The sequence below is a fragment of the Vulpes vulpes genome, unplaced genomic scaffold (assembly GCF_048418805.1).
Source record: "Vulpes vulpes isolate BD-2025 unplaced genomic scaffold, VulVul3 u000000710, whole genome shotgun sequence".
NCBI classification, from domain to species: domain Eukaryota; kingdom Metazoa; phylum Chordata; class Mammalia; order Carnivora; family Canidae; genus Vulpes; species Vulpes vulpes.
In genome coordinates this window covers 626352-643218 of record NW_027325790.1, presented here as the reverse complement: position 1 = coordinate 643218, position 16867 = coordinate 626352, and the positions used below count along the sequence as shown (strand labels likewise).

General features: G+C 68.5%; 1 protein-coding gene across 1 annotated transcript; it reads left to right on the top strand.

The window, feature by feature from the left end:
* Window positions 1-7824: 7824 nt before the first annotated feature.
* Window positions 7825-11575, top strand: LOC140597356 (USP6 N-terminal-like protein). The gene is made up of 8 exons (XM_072745599.1): window positions 7825-7869; window positions 8644-8764; window positions 9433-9527; window positions 9748-9813; window positions 10359-10458; window positions 10729-10881; window positions 11182-11532; window positions 11568-11575. Exons 2-8 carry the CDS (start codon window positions 8665-8667, stop codon window positions 11573-11575), a joined length of 873 nt encoding a protein of 290 aa, XP_072601700.1. The 5' UTR covers window positions 7825-7869; window positions 8644-8664.
* Window positions 11576-16867: the final 5292 nt, after the last annotated feature.

The window sequence follows — 16867 nt, the reverse complement described above, 5'->3', positions numbered from 1 at the left end:
CTTGAGGGGATCGTCTCCTTTCTCTTTGTTTTTGTTGTTTTTTTAAAGATTTTATTTATATATCCTTGAGAGACACCGAGAGACGAGAGAGAGAGAGAGAGAGAGAGAGAGAGAGAGAGAGGCAGAGACACGGGCAGAGGGAGAAGAAGGCTCCGTGCAGGGAGCCCGATGTGGGACTCGATCCCGGGACTCCAGGATCACGCCCTGGGCCGAAGGGAAGGCAGGCGCTGAAGCGCTGAGCCCCGCCGCCCCCCTCCGCCCCGGGCCGCCCCATGTCCTTTCTCTGGTTAACGGGATGGATCGTGCTGAGTGATCAGAGGGGCCGCGGGGGGCAGGTGGGCAACGTGGATGAACAAATAGGGAAAGCTACAAGCGTGTGGTTCTAAATAAAGGAATCCCGGAAATTTAGAAAGTACGGCCTGGCAATAGAGTCAGGACCGTGGGGACAACTCGGTACGGGGACAGACGGTGACGCCGCTTCTCGCGGGGAGAGCTGAGCGAGGCACAGAATTGTCAAGTCGCCAGCTGTAGCCCTGAAACTACTGTCCCCTTGGGTGTCGACGGCACTTCAATAGATACCAAGGAAAAGGGGTTTCCGGTGGGAATCCCGGTGGGTCCGTGAAAGGCATTTACACGGTCGTGACGCACACGAAGGCGCCTCTGCAGAGGGGATCCAGATGCTCACGTGTCTTCATGTTAATGTTTAGAAGATGTACTTGGGAGACGGTGCGGGGGGCAGGGGCGGAGGGACAGGGGGAACCTGGAGCGGACTCCTCACCCACCGGAGACCGAGCCCCACCCGAGGCTCCACGCCACAACCTGGAGATCCTGGCTTGAGCCAAACTCAAGAGTCGACGTGGAACCGACGGACGGAACCACCCAGGAGCCCCTCAAATGCTCCTAACTGCAACCCCACGCTGTGAACCCTGGGGGGCGGAGGGGGGCATCTGTGACCCCCAGTCTGCCTTGAAGGGCGGGAGGCCTGCAGGGCCCGAGGATGGGAACTGAGGATGCGGGAGGCTGCCTGCATCGCCTTCCCGCCCGGCGTGGGGACAGGACCCTCCCCCGGGACCCTCGGCCACCAGGGTGAGGGCTGAGTGCTGATTGGACCCCGCCTGCCCACAGTGATGATGCGGGACCCCGCTCTGGGCGGAACTGTGGTGCCCCCGGGTTCCACCGCTGCCTGGTGCCCACTCTGCGTCCGCAGACCTTCGGAGGCACCGGTGCTCCGGATCTGGCTCGCAGCGACCCGACTCTCCTGCTCTCCCCAGTAGCCCAGGACTCGTCTCTCCTCAGTACCCCCACCCTCCCACTCTCCCCAGTACCCCGCTACTCCCACTCTCCCCAGTACCCCCACCCTCCCACTCTCCCCAGTACCCCCACCCTCCCACTCTCCCCAGTACCCCGCTACTCCCACTCTCCCCAGTACCCCCACCCTCCCACTCTCCCCAGTACCCCCACCCTCCCACACTCCCCAGTACCCCAGTGCATAAAGAGGAGGCGCCCACACAGCGACAGGTCACAGGTGAGTGGCAGCTGATCCCTGATCCCCGCGGGCCACAGTGGGGCCTGTGGATCCGGGTGGGGGCACAGGCCTCCCGCGCTGGGGTCCACAACACCCCGACCCCCATGCGATGACCGTGAGCAGCTCCCACAGCCCTTCCACAGCCCCACGGGGTGAGAGCGGCCACCCTGCTGCCCCCGTCCAGGGAAGGAGGCTGCAGTCGGAACTCAGGCAGCTCCCCCGGGACCCCCGCTCCCCTGTAAGCCCTCTGCTGTGCAGGCACCCAAGCCATGACCTTTCCAGCATGTCCTAGACGCATGGACCCCGACAGGGGTGACTGTCACCCCCCCATCCCGCCCTGTGCCCGCTGGGTCCCCCTGGCCCGTGAGCAGGCTTGCTCTTCAGGCTCCAAAGAACGTGGAGTCCCTCGTGCTCCCCCAGGGCCCCCCTCAGGCTATTCACACATCGCTGCCCTCAGGGTGGGGAGTTCGGTCGCACTCTTGCTGGCATCAGGTTTTAGTTTTGATGAAGTCCAGTCCGTCGCTTTCTCCCCTTGGTCGTGTGCTTGTGGAATCTCGGAGAAACCTTCCATTCCCGCCCCCCCGCCCCCCCAAGCCCGCAGGGACACTCGCTGGCCGGCCCACCCACCACCATCTCTGCGCCGGCCCCGGGCTGGGAGACGTCACCCCCGAGCATCAGGTGGGCAGTTCCCCGGAGCCCCTGGGTCCCCCGCCCGTGTGCTCCTGATACCGGGGTGGGAGCACTCTGTGACCCCAGCGTGACGGCGTGCCCTGGGACAGTGGCTGGGAAGGTGGACTGTCGGTGGGCGACGGACAGACAGGCAGCGAGGGCCCGTGTGTGATGCCTGTGCCCCTCGGGGCTACGGGGTTGTCTCCGGCTCCGGTCAGACAGAGGGGCGCCCGCCCACGGGGAGCACCCGGACGCATGTGTCCTCGGAAGGTTCTCACGCGCCGTCATCCTTGGATGTGTTTGGATTGCAGCACGATGCAGGAGGACCCGGAGACCCTGCTGGCCTTGCAAAGGGCCAATATCGTGGCCCAGTACCATCAGGTGAGGCCCAGAAGGGACCATAGACACTACACACCCACGACAGGGGGGACCGTACCTGCAAGAGCAGGTGAGGCTCAAGAGGGGATCAGAGCCAAGGATGAGCCAGGTCAGCCCAGGCAAGGACCACAGTCACCAGGAACAAGTGAGACCCTGGGGATGGTCCCGGTGTCAGTAGCAACTAAGGGTCCATCCTGGATCCTCGTCATTGGTAGCGGAGGAGCCCAGGCACCAGGTACAGGTGAGGCCCGGGTGGGGACCAGAGTCACCAGGTCCAGATGAAGACCACAGCTACCAGGTCCAGGTGAGCCCAGGTGGGGACCAGAGTCACCAGGTTCAGGTGAGGCCAAGGTGGGGACCACAGTCGCAGATCCACATGAGGCTCAGGTGGAGACCAGAGTCACCTGGGTGAAGCCCAGTTGGGGACTAGAGTCACCAGGCCTGGGTGAGGGCCAGGTAGGGATCAGAGTCACCAGGTCAAGTGAGGCCCAGGTGGGGACCACAGTCGCCGGGTCCGGGTGAGGCCCAGGGGGGGATCGTCACTGATAGACAGAAGCAGGTGAGGCTGCCAGGCTGCGCCCACTCTGGCGCCCGGCCAATCTCAGAGGGTCGGCGCTCCCTCAGGATCCAGGGGAGGGAGGAGCCCTTCTGCTCCCTCCTGTCTCTGTCCCCACTCCCCTGCTCTGATCGGTCCCCACCACGGAGCCCCCTCTGTTGCAGGCGCCCCAAGCAGGGTCTCCGCAGGACCTGTCACTGTGCAAGGTCGCCGACCACCAGGGCTTTCTGCAGTGAGTCCCCTGGACACCCCTCATCCATCCCAGGGCGGGTGGCCTTTGCAGGAACACCTCTCTGGAGGCTGACCCCCCCGCCCCCAGGTCGCGACCTGGTCCCCTGGAGCCCTCTGAGGGCCATGTCTGCGCTGGGTTGCAGCCGAGACACCCCGGAGGCCGACCCGGGACGTGGGCAGGAAGGGAGCTGGGCCCGGGGGAGGCCCCTGGACACTCAGAGGAGGGGCCCCCACGCCTGCTTTGGGCAGGCCCAGGTGTCAGCCTGCTGCATCCGGGGGTGGTGGTGGGGTGGGGTGTCCAGTCCCTTCAGCAGGGGATCCCGCCCGTGAGGGGCTCTGGGGCCGGGGCGTGCTCTCCGTAGGGGGACGGCCTGGTCTGGGCCGAGTCCGCAGGGGTGCTCTCGCCCACACCCGAAGGCTTTTGCGGGGCTGCAGGTGGATGCCGGGGACCAGGCCAGCGCAGGGAGGGGGGGGGCCGCAGAGGGAGGCCCCGACCAGGCAGGAGGAGGCAAGAGGAGGAGGGGGCTGCCCTGGGCGGGAAGGAGGGAGGGGACAGCCCAGTGGCCTAGGTCGCAGGGGACGAGGCTGATGGGTCAACAGCCCCACGAGAACCTGACGGACGCTGGAGACCCCAGGTGGGGCCCCCTCGGCCCTGCTCACGGCCCAGTGTCTGCTGGGATGGCTCAGGGGTGGTCGTGCTCAGGGGCTCCGACAGGACGGGAGGTGAAATGGGCCAGGGTGGCAGAGGGGACAGCAGAGAGGGGAGCCCGGGGACAGCAGGGGGACGGCCAGGGGGCAGGGGGAGGCCGGCTGGACGCTGGGCAGTCAGGCCCTGGGGAGGCGGGGGGACCTCAGCGGGACGGTCACGGGGCACCCGGGCCACGCTGACAGCTCTCGGGCTGGTCCATCGAGGAGGGGGGCAGGTCACCCCCTGGGGGCGCCGAGGGGTCCCCGCCCAGCCCACCACCGGCAAACACCCTCCTCAGACCCCCCAGACGCCGCCCCCGCCCGCCCTCAGGCCGCTGGCAGCCCCTGCCCTCCCCGCGGGAGCCCTGCCCTCCCCAGGACGCTGGGTGCAGACGGGGTGTGTGTGTGTGTGTGTGGCTGTGGGGCCGGGGCCTCAGGGCTCTGCGTCTCCTGCCTTCCAGGGACAGGGAGCTGCCCGACCCCAGCCCCCGCGAGGCCAAGGTGAGAGCCCGTCCTGGGCCCCGGGCAGGACGTGGGGGGGAGCTGGGGCCAGCTGTCTGCACCGCGTCCCCCAGGACATCCCCGGGCGTCTCCCCAGTCCCCCGTCCCAGCGCTGCACGGGCCGCCGGGAACGCACCCGAGACCCGGAGCCGCGGTCCGCGGGGGGCCCTGTGCCTTCCTGGCTCCTCCGGGTCCCGCGGGGCACTGGACGCGGCCCGAGCGCCCACCTCCCGCGGCGGGAGCCTCACCTGCGGCCCCCGCCTGTCCTCTCCCAGAAACTCCGCCAGGAGACCCGGCGCGCGGACAAATGGATAAAAATGCTCAAGCGATGGGACCACTACCTCCCCAGCGAGAAGGTGGGGCGCTGGGTGCCCCCGAGGGCTCTCCGTCCTGACGGGGCTGGGGGGCCGCCCTCAGTGACCTCCTGCCCCGTCCTCGGGGGAGCCCCCTGCCTGGGGAGAGTCTGCTGGGAGCCCGGGCCGCCCTCCCCAGGCCCCGGGACGGCGGTGGGGGAGCGTCAGGTCGGGGCCAGGGTCCCTGCTCCTCGCGGGGGACGGGGTGGGGGGGGGGCCCAGATCCAGGGAGACCCAGCCGCTCTGCAGACACCCTGGAGCCGACGCCGGAACCTTCTAGATGCCTCGTGTTCCCTGGGCTCCAAGGGGCCGCCCTGGGCCCCTCTCACCAGCACTGCCTTCCTCCCCGCAGCTGCGACGCCGGGTGTACAAGGGGGTCCCGCCCCAGGTGCGGGGACAGGTGTGGCTGCGATTGCTGAACGTCGACCAGGTTAAGGCCAGCAATGCCGGGAAATACCAGGTGGGACCCGACCCGTCTACTCCCCGTGGACCCTCGGTCCCCTCCCTGCCCAGGGCTGACCCTCCGTGACCCCTCCCCACCCGGGGCTGAACTCCCGTGTCCCCTCCCCACCCGGGCTGATCCTCCACGTCCCCTCCCTGTCCAGGGCTGACCCTCAGTCCCCTCCCCGCCCACGACAGCTGGGCACAGGCCCTCACGCAGGCCCCGCGGGCACGGTGGGCACTCCCGCCGTCCCCGGCCTCCCAGGGGAAGGGTGGAGGTTCCTGCAGGACACACTCCCGTGGTGGCCCCGGGGCTCCCTGCCCAGGACGGCAGCTGCTGACAGGTCGGGGTCTGTGTCCCTGACGCCGGCTCCTCCTCCCGGGGTCTCCCCGCAGGCAATGAAGGAGGCGGCCCTGGTCTCCTCCCGGGACATCGTGCAGATCGACCTGGACGTCAACCGCACGTTCCGCAGTCACACCATGTTCTGGGAACGCTACGGGGTCGGGTGAGGCTGCTGGGCCAGCGGGGTTCGGGGGTCGGGGGCCCGGCCTGGGAGAGGCCCGGGGGCTTCTGTGCCGGGGACACGGGGTCTCCGAGGCCGGGGGGAGCGACGGCAGCAAACAACACACTGCCACGTGGTAGGGTGCTGGGGATGACCCCCGTGCCCCCAACCCCAGGGTCTCGGGGATGGGGAGGCCGCAGGACGGGGCCTCCAGGGGTCACCGTCTGAGCTGAACCCCAAGGGGGTGAGGGGCGGCCCCGTGAAGAGCAGGGGGCCGGGGTGGGGGCGTGGGGGGCACGAAGGGGACCTGGGGCCAGGGTGCATGGCCGCGGCTGGACCGGGACACGTGGACCCGACGAGGGTCGGACAGGTCAGGGTGACACCCACCCTCCGGTGCTTTATGTACTTCTGAATTCTGGGCATTTTGTTTTAGACAATTTGCACTTGGTGAGCACACACGGCATGACGCCCCCCCCCCCCCCCCCAGACGCCGCCCCGGTCCAGGCAGGCCCTGCGCGGAGCACACGGGGCCCCAGGGGCAGGGGCAGGGGTCACAGCAAACCCCAGACTGGGGTCGCCTTTATCTGTAGACGTCTCCGTGTGCACCTTAGAGAAGGGGGTGCCCTGTGTCCGCAGCCCCCCACCCCATCCCCTCACCCACCGCCCCCACGCCATCCCCCTGCATCACCCCCCACACCATCCCCCACAACCCCAGACCCCCACCCCTACACTATCGGTCCCGCCCCCACCCCCACCCCACCCCCACGAGGACGCGGTGCAGCTGCCCCCTGTGGGACATGCTCAGCCTCCCCGGCCACCTTGGGGTTCTCTGGACGGCCTGCTCCCGTCAGAAGCCCGGGTGTCCCGCAGAGTCCCCAGGGGCCGCGGGGAGGTGGGGAAGGCAGGGAGCCCCCCGACAGGGGCTTGCAGGTGGGTGGAGCATAGGGTGCAGCTACCTGTGTGTGCAGCGGGCGGGGTGTGTGGGAGCCCGGGACCCCAGGGGTGACCTGCAGGGGCGCCAGGGGCGGGGCTGGGGAGACGCCAGGCATGGGTGGCTGGGCTTCCCGGGCGGGCCGCTCGGACCGTCTCCCCACGAGAACTCGGTGCTCCTCCCTGCAGGGAACCTGCTGCCCCCCGGGGCCCCCGCGGCCCTCAGAGCGCGGCCGGGTCAGGCTGACCTGTGACCCCCGGCCCGGGGGGAGCCGGCCTCCAGCAGCCCGGGCCCGGGGGCCGCGGAGCCGGGGTGCAGACTCAGGCCGCCGTGCGGGGGGCATCGGGCGGCTCCTGGCAGCGCTGAGGGGGCCGCACCCCGTACCCCCCCGTGCTCAGATAGTGACCCCAGGGGTTCGCAGCCTGTATCGGGGTCACACCTGCACGACGTTCCCTGCTCTCCTCACGGCGGCTCAGGCCTGGAGCCCCGAGATGCTCTGGGATGGGCGGGCCCGGGGTGCCCCCCACAGAGTCCAGCCCAGGGACACCTGGGAAGACCTGGGGGTGCGCTCAGGGCCACGGATGCCCCGGCTGCGTGGGCTCGGGGCAGGGGTCACGTGGGGCTGGTGGTGTTCCCGGGACACGGGGCCGGGCCAGGCCAGGGCAGCGGAGGAGAGGCGTCAGGGGCTGCGGGGACCGGGGCAGGGGGAGCGCTGGCTCCCATGGGGGCGTGCGGGGGGGGGGGGGGGGGGGGGCCGCTCCAGGGCTGGAGGCCCGGGGCGCTGGCGGCGCTGGGGGAGCCCGGAGCTGCACACCCCACGGCGGGAGCCGCTCGGAGGCGTCGGACACCCCAGGGTGCACTGAACCCCCGGCACGCTGCACGTGTGAGGTCGCCGCCTGTCCCCGTGCGCAGACCTGACCCCGGAGATCGGCCCCCGCGGAGGGGCCCTGCGGGCCGCGGGGCCTGCGGGGCCGGTGTCGGCACCTCGGCGGCCTCGCTGGGCGGGGGCTGACTGAGCAGAGCCCCCCGCTGTCCCCCCTCCTAGGCAGCGAGCCCTGTTCTGCGTACTGGCAGCCTACTCGCTGTACGACACGGTGAGTGTCCCTGCCCCCGCCTCCTGCCCCGCGGGCGGCCTTGTCCTGAGTGGTGGTGACCAGCGGGACTCACAGTTATGGCCCCGGCTCCACGGCCCCCGAGATGCCGGGGAGGGTCTCTCTCCTCCGGGACGGGCAGGGGGCGGGGTGCAGACCTCCCAGGGGAGGCAGGGCCTGCGTGCCCGAGGGCCGGGGCTGCCCGGGGCCCCCGCGTGCACCGCGGCCGTCCTAGAGCTCGGGTCTGGACCCTGACAGACGGCACTACCGACGAGAGCCCGGGCGGGGAAGGCTCCCACTCCCCCGAAGGGAACGAGGCCGAGGCGCCCAGGAGGCCGCCCCCCTTCCACGGCGCATTCCAGAAGGGTCCCCGAGGACCCCAGCTCACACGCTCCCCGGCCCCGCGGGGTGTCCTGGCCCAGCTCCCCTCGTGGGACCTGCCAGGGGCCACAGTCAGGCCCCCCCACCCCCCCGCCGACCTGCCCTCTGGGGGGTCTCCAGACCTGGCGGGTCCCCTACAGCCTGGCACAGCTCACGGAGGCCCCTCCTGCTGGCCTGAGGACGGGGGTCCTGGCACGGCGGCCGCAGGGCTCGGTAGCGGGACCCGGGGTGCTCGCGCCCCAGCTGGTCCGGGTGGCCCTCACCTGCTCCCCCGCCCTCTGGGAGCCCCCTCCGGGAGCCCGGGCTGGGAGGGACCCGGGGGAGCCTGACGCCCGCGGGGAGGGCTCAGAGGGGGCCTCGGGGCGCACGCCCTCCGTGGGGCTCTGGCTCTTGCAGGAGGTGGGCTACTGCCAGGGCATGAGCGAGATCGCGGCCGTCCTCCTCATGTTCCTGCCCGAGGAGGACGCCTTCTGGGCGCTGGCCCAGCTGATGGTGGGCGACCGGCACTCCATGCACGGTAGGGGCCCGCCGGGGAGCTCAGGAGGGCCTCCCTGCAGGCTGCTGCACCGGGGGGCAGGCGGGGACCCCCCAGCTCGCCCCCCCACGGGCAAGGGCCCCGCCTCCCCGGTGGCCTCGGGGTCCCGGAGCCACGGCCACCCGCCCCACCGTCTGCAGGCCAGGCACGCACTCCCGTTGCTCCCCCAGCCTCCCGCCGGGCCGCCGGCTTGTCCCCCAGGCCCCCCTGCCAGCCCACGGCCACACGGGGCCCAGGGGGCAGCGTCTCCCCCTCCCGGGGGCCCCCAGCCTCACTCCCAAGCCCCACAGCAGAGGGCCGTGCACGCCCATCACCCTCCCCGTGGCCTGCACCCGCTGCCCCTCGGGGCTGGGGACCCGCCTGTCCCCGCGGCGGCCCCCGCAGGAGAGAGGGTGCTGGGTCAGCCGGGCCCGGTCCTCAGCCCCCAGCCCACGCCCCGCGGGGTCTCTGTGAGGACGAGGGTCCCCGGGCCCCGCGCCCCCGGCCTGGGAGGCAGGCCCTGCCCTCTGGGAAGAGCGGATCCAGCCAGGGCTCCGAGGGCGGTGGGCACACGGGGGTCAGGGCGTGGCGGGGAGGCCCCTGCCCCGACACCCCCCACCCCGCCTGGTGCAGGAGGAGGCCCTGACCGTGGGGGCCTGGGGCCTTCTCAGGCTTCTTCGTCCCGGGCTTCCCGAAGCTCCTCAGGTTCCAGAGACATCACGAGCGGGTCCTCCAAAGAGCTCTCCCGGACCTGAGGAAGCACATGGCGAGTGGGGGCGAGTGGGAGCTCCTGAGGCTCCGTCCCCGGAGCCCGGGGCAGGGGGTGGGGGGCATGGCCCTCCCTCCGAGCTGCCCAGAGTTGGGGTCACGTTCCTCCCCCTGGGGCCCGGGGGCGCCCTCGGGGCTGGGCTGGGCCGCGGGGAGCGCGTCCACCCGGCTCCAGGGGCCGCGGCGTGGGGCCTGAGCACCCCCTGCCCTCCCGCCAGGACGAGGAGCAGATGTCCACCGGCATCTACAGCCCCAAATGGTTTCTCCAGTGCTTCCTCGGCCGGGTGAGGCCCGCCCCCGGGACCCCCGCTCCCGGACCTGCCCCCTGCCCCCGGGGAGGGCCCAGCTCAGCCCCACCCTCCAGACGAGCCAGGCCCGACCCCGGGGTCCTGAGGCTGAGGCTGAGGCTCGCAGCCCAGCCCGTCCTGGAGAAGCCCAGAGGGTCCCTGGACGAGGTCCCGGGGGGCGGCCCGTCTCTGCCTCAGCTCCCCCGGGGGAGGCCGGGTCAGCCCGGGGTGTGGACGGGCCCTCGGCCCATCGGGCGGCCAGCCTGGGGTCCTCTCGAGGCGTGGTGTCTGTCGTCAAGTGCGGGCAGAGTCTGTGCCCCCAGGGGTGCGGGAGGTGCTGGCCGGGGTCGGAACCCGGAGCGGCCGGGAGTCCCTGATCTCCCTGGGAGGAGGGCACGCACGGGGAGGCGGGGGGCGGGGGGCGGGCGCTGCGGGGCCTTGTCGCAGGCAGCCGGGGGCCAGATGGCAGGCCTAGCCTAGCCCCAGCCGAGCCCCCCAGGGGCCCTGCTCAGGCCGCTCCTCCCACCCCGCCGTCCCCCTAGACCCCCTTCTCGCTCACCCTGAAGCTGTGGGATGCCTACGTGTTGGATGGGGAGAGGGTGCTCACGGCCATGGCCTATACCATCCTCAAGGTGCACAGGAGTAAGTGAGCCCCCGGGAGCCCAGGTGTGCCGGGGGCGGGGGGCAGGGGCGGTGACCCTGGGCTCTGAGCAGCACCCAGACCTGGGGCGGGGGGACGGCGGGGCAGGCGGGTGCAGCGGGGCTCCCCGAGTGGAGCAGCGGGCAGGGGCCACCCCGGCCAGCGCACTGCCCGCGGCGCTCCTGGGCACAGCGGGACCCCAGCCGCTGGCCTGGGGGCCCCGGGGGCCCCAGGGCGGGGCCCTCTGGGTCTGACTCTCGCCCACCGCCCAGAGCGCCTCCTGAAGCTGCCCCTGGAAGGGCTCCGGGAGTTCCTCCAGGACTCTCTGGCCCAGCCCTGGGCCCTGGAGGACGAGGCCGTGCTGAGACACCTTCGGGCCTCCATGACCCAGCTCCGCAGGATGCGGTGCGACCTGCCCCCGCCAGGTGGGCTCAGGGCCCCGGCCCCTCCCGACTCGGCCTGCTGGGGCCGCCCACAGGGGACAGAGCCCCCGGGGCCCCCGTCCTCATCTCTGGGGCTCTCCTCTTCTGCTCCAGCCTCGGGGACCCCAGGCCAGGGCTGGGCGGGCGGGTACCCACTGCAGGGCCCGGGCGGCAGTGTGGGGGGCTGAGCACAGGGTCAGGCCGGGGGGGGGGGGGTCATGCGGGAGCCGTGAGGACCCCCGGGGCCCCCAGCGGGGGACACACAGCCTGCTGGAGACGCTGACCCCGTCGGCCTCTTTCCAGCGGGACCTGAGGAGTTCCCCACGAGGCCCCTGGGCCTGGAGCCAGTGTCCCCGGCGCCCGGGCCTCTCCTCCCTTCTCCGGCCTCTGAGCCACCGCCCAGGGTGGAGGAGCCGGCCTCCCCGGGCCCAGCCGCCCGGCCTGAGCCGCCCGGACCCCCTCCCGGCCAGGCCATCGTCCAACTTGCCCCCCAGCCCCGGCGGTGGAACTCCCTCCCCACCCTCCCGGGGCAACAAGGCGGTGCAGGCAGGCGGCCCCGGGACACGGCGGGCTTCAAGACAGAAAACGGGGTCTCCTTCCATTTGGCACCTGCCTGGGCCACCCCAGAGGCCCCGCGACGGACCGGGCCCTGGAGCACCCCCGGGACTCCCATCACGCGGTCCCCCCAGCCCCCTAGGGATGACGCTGTCGGGCCCAGGACACCCTTCCTGCCCCGCGGCCACTGCAGCTCGTGCCCCTCGCTGGGCAGTGACGGGCACAGCCAGGGCAGAGCCAGGGCGGCGCTGAGCCCGCTGCCCCGAGGCCCCGCACAGGCCCGGGACCCTCTGCCCCCCGCGTCCACGGGGCAGCTCGATGCTTGCGGGCCTCGGGGGCAGAGCGTGGCGGTGAGGGCGGGGGCCCGGAGGCTCCGGCCCGCCGTCACCGTGCCCTGCCTCGTCTCGCTGTGCCTCCCGGAGGGCGGCACCGCCCGCACGGGACACCAGCCCCTGACCCAGAGGGACCTGGGCTGGCCTGGCCCCGGGCTCTGTGGGGGCAGGGGCGACTCGAGCGCCTGCCCCAGGCCCAGCGCTAATGGGATCCAGCGCCCCGGGGCCCTGGCCAGGCCTGCGTTCTGGCCCCGGGCCGAACGAGCCCTCTCACAGCAGGATGTGGCCTCCTGGGCCCTGGGCGTGCCCCACAGACCCAGGTCGCTGACCTAGGGCAGCCCTGGGGATCCCGGGACACCCCAGGGCAGGGCAGCGGGGGCAGGCCCGTGGGCCCCACCCACACCCCCACCCCCACCCCCACCCACACCCACACCAGGAGGCAGGCTCCTCCACGCGCTGGGGCTCCAGCAGTCAGTCACCCGGCCCCAGGGGGCCCGAGGCCGGGGTCCAGCTGCCCTGCGGGGACCCAGCGCAGGAGCCCATGGGCCGTAGGTCCACGTCAGCCCTGCCGCCCCCAGAACCGCCTCTCACCGCCCCGACCTCAGGACACGCGCCCCCACCCGGAGTCGAGTCCGCACAGGCTCCCAGGCGGGGGACGACTCCAGCACCCGCACCCCTGTGGGATTCCCGCTTTCCTCTAAGGACAGGAAGGTCTCCCAGGGGAAGGCGCGCACCCTTGGCTCTGAGCCCCTGTTTGCTGTTGCAAGTTCAATAAAGTGTTGTTGTGTGAGAGGGCACGGCCGGCTCGTTTCTGCGTCTCCCGGAGCTCTGTGCACGGGGTGCGGAGACACCCCCAGAGAGGAGGAGGGGGCGCCGCCCAGGCCCCGACCAGCCCCTGCGGGGGCGCCGCCAGGCACACACGGCTGACGTCCCCACGTGCCTTCCCGGGGCGGCCAGACGCCAGGGTCAGGACCCCGCAGACTCTACTGCGACTCAGCCTGCGCCCGCGGCCAGGACGGGCCTGGGACAGAGTGACAGCCGGGGAGCCTCAGGTCACCAGGGTCTGTGCTAAGCGCCCTGGGAGGTCTGTGCCCCCTCTGTCCAGGGGGTCTGGGCTGCCCGGGCTCCGGGGCGCTTCCTCCCCTCCCCGCCCCGGGCCTGTGCGCCTGGGGCACAGAGGGCCCGCGGGGCGGTCAGCGTGGCCCCGGAGCGGACGTCAGGACAGCAGGCCCTTGCAGCTCTCACACCTGGGCCACCCTCACCGGGCGGGCTCAGCGTGCACACCCGGTGCTGCTGGATCCCTCGCACCAGAGTGTGGAGGGCACCCTGCACGCCCTGGAGAGTAGGGGCTGGGTGAGCGCGGGGCTCGGCCTGGGGGCAGGCAGCGCAGGGGACCGAGGGACCCCGGCCCCGTCCCCACCCCGACTCCCACACACACACACACACACACACAGGCAGCCCCAGGGCTCCCCCCACGGGCAGCCGGCCCCTCAGGAGCTCCCCCCAGGGCGGCCCCGAGGTCTGGCTCCCCGCTGGAGAGGCATCGGGGAGAAGAGAAGCGGCCGGCGCTCGGCGGGGACCCGCTGCCACCCACGGGAATGTGGCCGAGCCGGACCTTCCAGCTCAGCTGACCCCCCGGCGGGACGGGACGGCACGGGACGGCACGGGACGGCACGAGGGGGCCCGGGTCGGCCGGGAGAACCCAGCTAGCCGCCCAGCGCCAGCACCGGAAATGATGGTGTTTCAACCGTTTCGGCGTCAGGACGACGCGGCCCGAGGATCAGATCGCGGCACGGCGACAGACAGGCACACACCCCAAACCCAACAAACGTCGGAATCCCCCGACTGTTGTCAGACAGCAGCCGGACGGTTACAGACGTGACGCTGGGGTCCCCGGTAGGACACACGGAGGACGCTCCAGACCACGGCTGCAGAGGCGCTGGAGGCCCGGGGATGCGCCTGCGGGTGCCCACGGGGAGCGCGGGGCGGCGGGAAGCACCCTACAGAGGGGGGCCCCTCCTGGGAAAGGACGCCGGGTCCCCGCGAAGGCTCCCGATGCTGACAGCTGTCCCCCTCTCCTTCAGCTTCTGGTCCCCCCCGCCTCCCCCCATTTTGCTCTTCCTGATTCTCCGTCGGCCTCCGCCCTGCATCCGAGCCACTGACCACACGGGCTTCTTTAGGACGTCGGGTCCCAAAAGGAGGCCGAGCTCTGGCTCCCGGGATCGGGAAGGACCATCGCCGAGGTTTATGCTGATCCCCCCGAGCTCGTGCCTTCCCGGCTCTTCTGTCCTGCAGAACGAGGGGAGGCACGGGCCTTACGGGGAAGGAGGCCCACTCCCACTCGGGCGGGACCGTCCCTCGTGGGGGACCCCGTCATCTGGGCCCGGGAGAGCGAGCGGGGCCATCAAGAACAGGTCGCAGGCTAGACATGGTCCGCTCTGAGGTTTGTCCTGAAGCGAGCACTCCCCTTCCACGTCACGCTGTCTTAGTTCATCCATTTATTATTTGTTAAAGGTTTTACGTTTATGTCCTCTCTACACCCAACACGGAGTTCCAGCTCACAGTCCTGACATCAAGGTCCCCCGACCAGGCCGGCCAGGCACCCCAGGGCCATGTTTCTCATCTCTTTGCTGGCTCGCCTATCTCTGCACCCAGCTGGGACATCGAGTCCACGACGGGGGAGCTTTAGCTACCTCCGAACCCGCAAGAACCCGGAACGTTCTCGCTGTGTCCCCATCCTAGAACGACCTTCGCCGTCGAACAGCAACTCAAATAAATCGGCAGCCAGCCCAATGACTCCTGGTCAAGGAAACGGCCAACTTGTCACGTGTGTGGGCCCCGCTCCCTGGGCTCCCGGGGCTCCCGGGGAGGCTCCGCTTTCTTTAACATCGACCAAGGTCCCAATGACTCCACCGCACCTCGACGCCGGGGCTCAGTTTCTGCCCTGACACGACACAGGCAGCACGTCGGCTTCAGTTACTCCCTGTCAATCAATCAAAGGGAGCCTGGCCGCTCTCGGGGTGGTTGGGGTGGTTGGTAAGAACACGCGACTCTTGTTCTTGGGGCGGGGAGTTCAAGCCCCATGTGGGTGTAGAGATGACAGAAAAATAAAATCTTAAAAAGAAAATCAGTCAGTCGGTCTGGGGGAGACACAGCCCCGGATCCCACAGGGGCAGGGAGCCAGCTGACGGGTCTACGCACACTATTAGAAGCAGCAGAGCACAAAGTCAGAACTTCCAGAAGTCTGCTAGAGGGGGGGACACGCCGGCCTCGACGGTGCTCGGGAGGCGAAGTGGGGGGCGGCCCCTGGAGCGACAGGGTGGGCTCAGGGTCCCCGGGGTCCCAAGGACGGTGGCGCCAACGGTTCCCAGGCCCAGGAGCGGGGACCCCGGCCGAGGGCCGCGGGACTAGGGCCAGCTGTCTGCCCTGTGTGGCCACAAACTGCAAACCCCTGTGCGGTCACGGGGCCGCGTCCCTGGGCCGGGCCAGCAAAGGCCAGAAGTGGGAGGAGACCCTCCCGGGCGGGAGGACCACGGGTCTCCCCCAGGGCAGCCCCTAAAACTTGGAGGTTTGAAACTCAGTCACTTGTCCGAGATAAAAAGAAAAAAAACAAAACAAAACAAAACTCGGACACAGGCAGGGTGAACGCAGGGTTCTGACAGAAACGGTGGAGACAAGAGGGCTTGATGGCACATCAGAAACTATATGCCAATAGGACAACCTACAAGAAATGGACACCATGACACTATATATAGAAAACTACAAAAATGAACAAACAAAAAAATGTTAGAACCGGTAAATGAATTCAGTAAAGTCACAGGATACATAATTAATGCACAGAATTCTGTTGCATTCCTATACCTCAGTAAGAAGGTAAGAAAAAGAGAAACTAAGACATTAATAAAAATAAATTTAAAATGAAACAAAAAATAATATTATACTTAAGAAAAAACCTAAGGAAACAGCTATAAAAACTTACTCTGAAGACGATGATGGAAAGAAATCGATGACACAAAGAAACGGAAAGAGACACTCCACACTCGTGGACTGAAAGGGTACGAAGTGTCTTCACAACCGAGAGCAGCCCAGACATTCCTATAAACCCTATCAAAATGCCCCCAGCATTTCTCACAGAGCTAAGATAAATGATCTTCAACTTTGCATGGAACCTCAAAAGACCCCAGACAGGCGAAGCAGCCTTGCAAAAGAAAAGCAAAGTAGGAAGCTTCACATCGCTAGATTTCCAGTTATGTCACAAAACTGTTGTGATGAAGACAGTACGGTCCTGGCACGACAACGGACACACAGACCAAGAGCACAGAGCAGACCTCCCAGAAATGAACCCACAACTATGTCGTCGTTTAATCCTTGATAAAGCTGGAAAGAATATCCAGTGGGGAGAAAAATCTACAAATGGTGTTGGAAAAACTGGATAGACACAAGCCAAAGAATGAAATTTCTAGTTTTTGATTTTACTTTTGTGTGTGGCTAAATTCCTAGAAAATACATAACCTACCAAAACTGACACATAGAGAAATAGAAAATTTGAATAGACCAATTCTCAGCGAAGCTGTTGAGTAATAGAAAAAAAATTCCCAAAACGCAGAAGTCCACGACCAGATGGCTTCATGAGTGAATTCTATGAAACATTTAAAGAAGTATTAAAGCCTAGAAAGAGTATTATGCTAAGCACAATATGCCAACCCTAACCCTAACCCTGACCCTGACCCTGACCCTGACCCTGACCCTGACCCGGAAGCCTCCCCGCGGGTCCTGAGGAGGCCGGGCCCCTGTGGGCGTGGACGCGACCCCCACACGGCTGTTTCCCGTCTGTTGACTACGTGGGACTCCCAGCGCTGAGAGGGCACCTCCGTGGCTTGTTCCTGCTCTCGGGGGAGACGATTTCAGGTCGTCACCCTCGGGGATGACGTCAGCTGCGGGCCTTCCTACGCGGCCTCTCCTCTGTTGACAGACCTTTCCTAAAACCCCCTGTGCTTTTCATGCTTTGTTCTGTCAAATGCGTTTTCTGCGACTCTTGAGGGGATCGTCTCCTTTCTCTTTGTTTTTGTTGTTTTTTTAAAGATTTTATTTATATATCCTTG

Coding starts and splice junctions, on each gene's coding strand:
- LOC140597356 (XM_072745599.1), top strand. CDS start 8,665: ATGAGCGAGATCGCGGCCGTCCTCCTCATGTTCCTGCCCGAGGAGGAC. Junction 10,459..10,728: donor CATCCTCAAGGTGCACAGGA/GTAAGTGAGCCC, acceptor CCCACCGCCCAG/AGCGCCTCCTGAAGCTGCCC. Junction 10,882..11,181: donor GTGCGACCTGCCCCCGCCAG/GTGGGCTCAGGG, acceptor GCCTCTTTCCAG/CGGGACCTGAGGAGTTCCCC.